Below are 2,207 nucleotides of genomic sequence, written 5' to 3'. Positions count from 1 at the left end.
GTGTAAATCTTTACGGGAGTAGAAAGCCTCATCTTTCTCCCGCGGAGCGGCTGGTAGTTTCGAACCGCTGACCTTAAGGATATAAGTCTTATATATAAATCTTTACGGGAGCAGAAAGCCTCATCTTTCTCCCGCGGAGCGGCTGGTAGTTTCGAACCGCTGACCTTAAGGTTTGCAGCCCGATTCGTAACCTCTATGCTACCAGAGCTCCATATATATATATAAGTCTTTTGTTATTGATGTGTATGTGTTTGTCTGTATTCATACATATTTCATATATGTTTTATAAGAACATAGGAAAGGTACCTCAGAAATCATCCATTCTAACTGCCTTGTTTTACAGAGTAGGAAACTGAGGATTAGGAAGAGAGTTATTGACTTAAAAATCACAGTGAATCAGTCATCAATCTCTGACTACAACTGGGGTTTGCCTGCCTCTCACCTAGGGCTCTTGCCATATACACAGTGACTTTTCCAAGGACAGAGACACTACAACGTAATCTTAAGGTCCATCGACTGACATTTACCTTGTGCTCATAGCTTTCAATATTGTCAAACCCAACCCACTCATTTCCTTTGTAGGCATAAGGGACTTTCTGGTCTTCAATCCATGAGGTGGTAGCTTCAGGTAAGAACGTGCAGATCTGATCAGAGGAAGGCAAGTTAGCAAAATCCTCAAGATGGGGGAAGACTTTGAGACGTTCCGAAAAGAGGTGAACATCATTCTTAAATAGTCACATGCTAGCAATCCTATTCCTGTGCAAATCATAATTTATACTATAACTAACTCTTTCTTAATGGTTTTGCTTCTTCCACTTAGGCTGTGACCTCCATGAACAGTGTCACCCATGTGATAACTCCTGATGTCACCTCCCATACTGGACCACACAGGATCCAGACTAAAGTTCAGCATCAACTTTAATCATAGAATAACATGTGATCAACATCATTATAAAATGCTTAAATGTAATACTTTTTAGCTCCATATGAAGACTACCTACAAAATTGGTTTATAAAAGCTTTCAACACTGAGTTAAATATTTGATTTTTTTTCTCCTTCTTTTCCTCTATTACTTCATTCTCAAAAAAAGTTACCTATATCTATTCACAATTGTTAAAATATCAATTTTTAAAACTTTACATTTTTACTTGAGATTTAAATTCTTTCTTAAAAGAAGTTTATCTCTTATGTAATTCAGGTTAGACATAGCAAGGATGATTCCATTGCTCTCTGGGGAGTGTTTTTCATTTCCATTTGGGATAGTTAGGAAAATCATATAGCAAAGTTGTCTTAAGACATGAAGGAACCCAGATGTTATCCAGTCCAACTTTCTAGCCAACTTGAGGGCCCACTGCTGCCTTTCCCAGAGGTAGTTACCTCATAGTAGGCCCAAAAGCCAGCCTCCCGTGTGTAGGGTCCAACAGACCCTGGTCCTGAGATGGGCGCTCCCACAGACACATCAGCAGAAGTGAGGCGCATGGTCCGTCCATAGGTGGGGAATCCCATGATGAGCTTCTCAGCGGGAACCCCATTGTCTCGCCAATATTTCATGGCAAATTCCTGGGGGAACATTCAACTTACGGTTCAAAGCTAGTTCCTCTCCAGTTTCCTCCCCATGTCTGATTCCCAGTCCTAACTTATGACTCCTGCCTTACAGTGTTGAAGTAGATTAATTCCCCATGGTCAGCAGAACCCTGGTGCAGGGGGCTGTTGTGTCCTGTGCTGGTGTCCCAACCGCCATGGAAGTCATAGGTCATCACACTGATGAAATCCAGGAGCCTGGCAGGAAAATGGCAGAGGAGGGGTGAGCAGCAGCTGAGGGTGCATTTGTAACAATGACTGGCCATAGGCGGGGATTTGGATAAATCTAAAACTGGTGTGAGGCTGTGGACAAGGCTATGGCTGTGACTGAGATATTTCTCAGCAACTCAAGGGATTGTCAGTTGTGTATCTAACACATATCTTTTTTGTTGATGTTAAGTTATGCTCCATAGAATTCTAAAAACCTGGAAGAGAGAACAAACAAGATGGCGGATGGGGTGGAAGTGCAGTAAAGGAGCTCCGCCAACAACAACACAGAATACCCAACCAAGCAGGCTCAGGGGCTGGTCCCAGAACTCTGAACCACATATAAAGGAATATTTAGAAGGTTGGAAGGCTCACAGCTGGGGGAATTTGTGGCAGAAGCAAGAAATCTATTGTTTTC

General features: G+C 42.3%; 2 protein-coding genes across 2 annotated transcripts in view; both read right to left on the bottom strand.

Moving 5' to 3' along the window:
* LOC102835076 (acidic mammalian chitinase-like) overlaps positions 1-458 on the bottom strand; it is a 6,333-nt gene extending 5,875 nt beyond the window's left edge. Inside the window, exon 1 of the mRNA XM_006865988.1 lies at positions 443-458. Within this exon, the coding sequence (XP_006866050.1) occupies positions 443-458 (16 nt within the window). The remainder of the gene's footprint in view (positions 1-442) is intronic.
* Positions 1-1,758, bottom strand: part of LOC102841861 (acidic mammalian chitinase-like) — an 18,272-nt gene extending 16,514 nt beyond the window's left edge. Inside the window, exons 1-3 of the mRNA XM_006865996.1 lie at positions 1,657-1,758; positions 1,379-1,561; positions 528-644 (exon numbers count right to left, since the gene is read on the bottom strand). Coding sequence (XP_006866058.1) covers positions 528-644; positions 1,379-1,561; positions 1,657-1,758 — 402 coding nt within the window. The remainder of the gene's footprint in view (positions 1-527; positions 645-1,378; positions 1,562-1,656) is intronic.
* Between the last annotated feature and the right edge of the window lie 449 nt (positions 1,759-2,207).

Source organism: Chrysochloris asiatica, unplaced genomic scaffold (assembly GCF_000296735.1).
Source record: "Chrysochloris asiatica unplaced genomic scaffold, ChrAsi1.0 scaffold00085, whole genome shotgun sequence".
Classification (NCBI taxonomy): domain Eukaryota; kingdom Metazoa; phylum Chordata; class Mammalia; order Afrosoricida; family Chrysochloridae; genus Chrysochloris; species Chrysochloris asiatica.
Note: the sequence above shows the minus strand (reverse complement) of the source record. Positions and strands in the feature narration are given on the sequence as shown.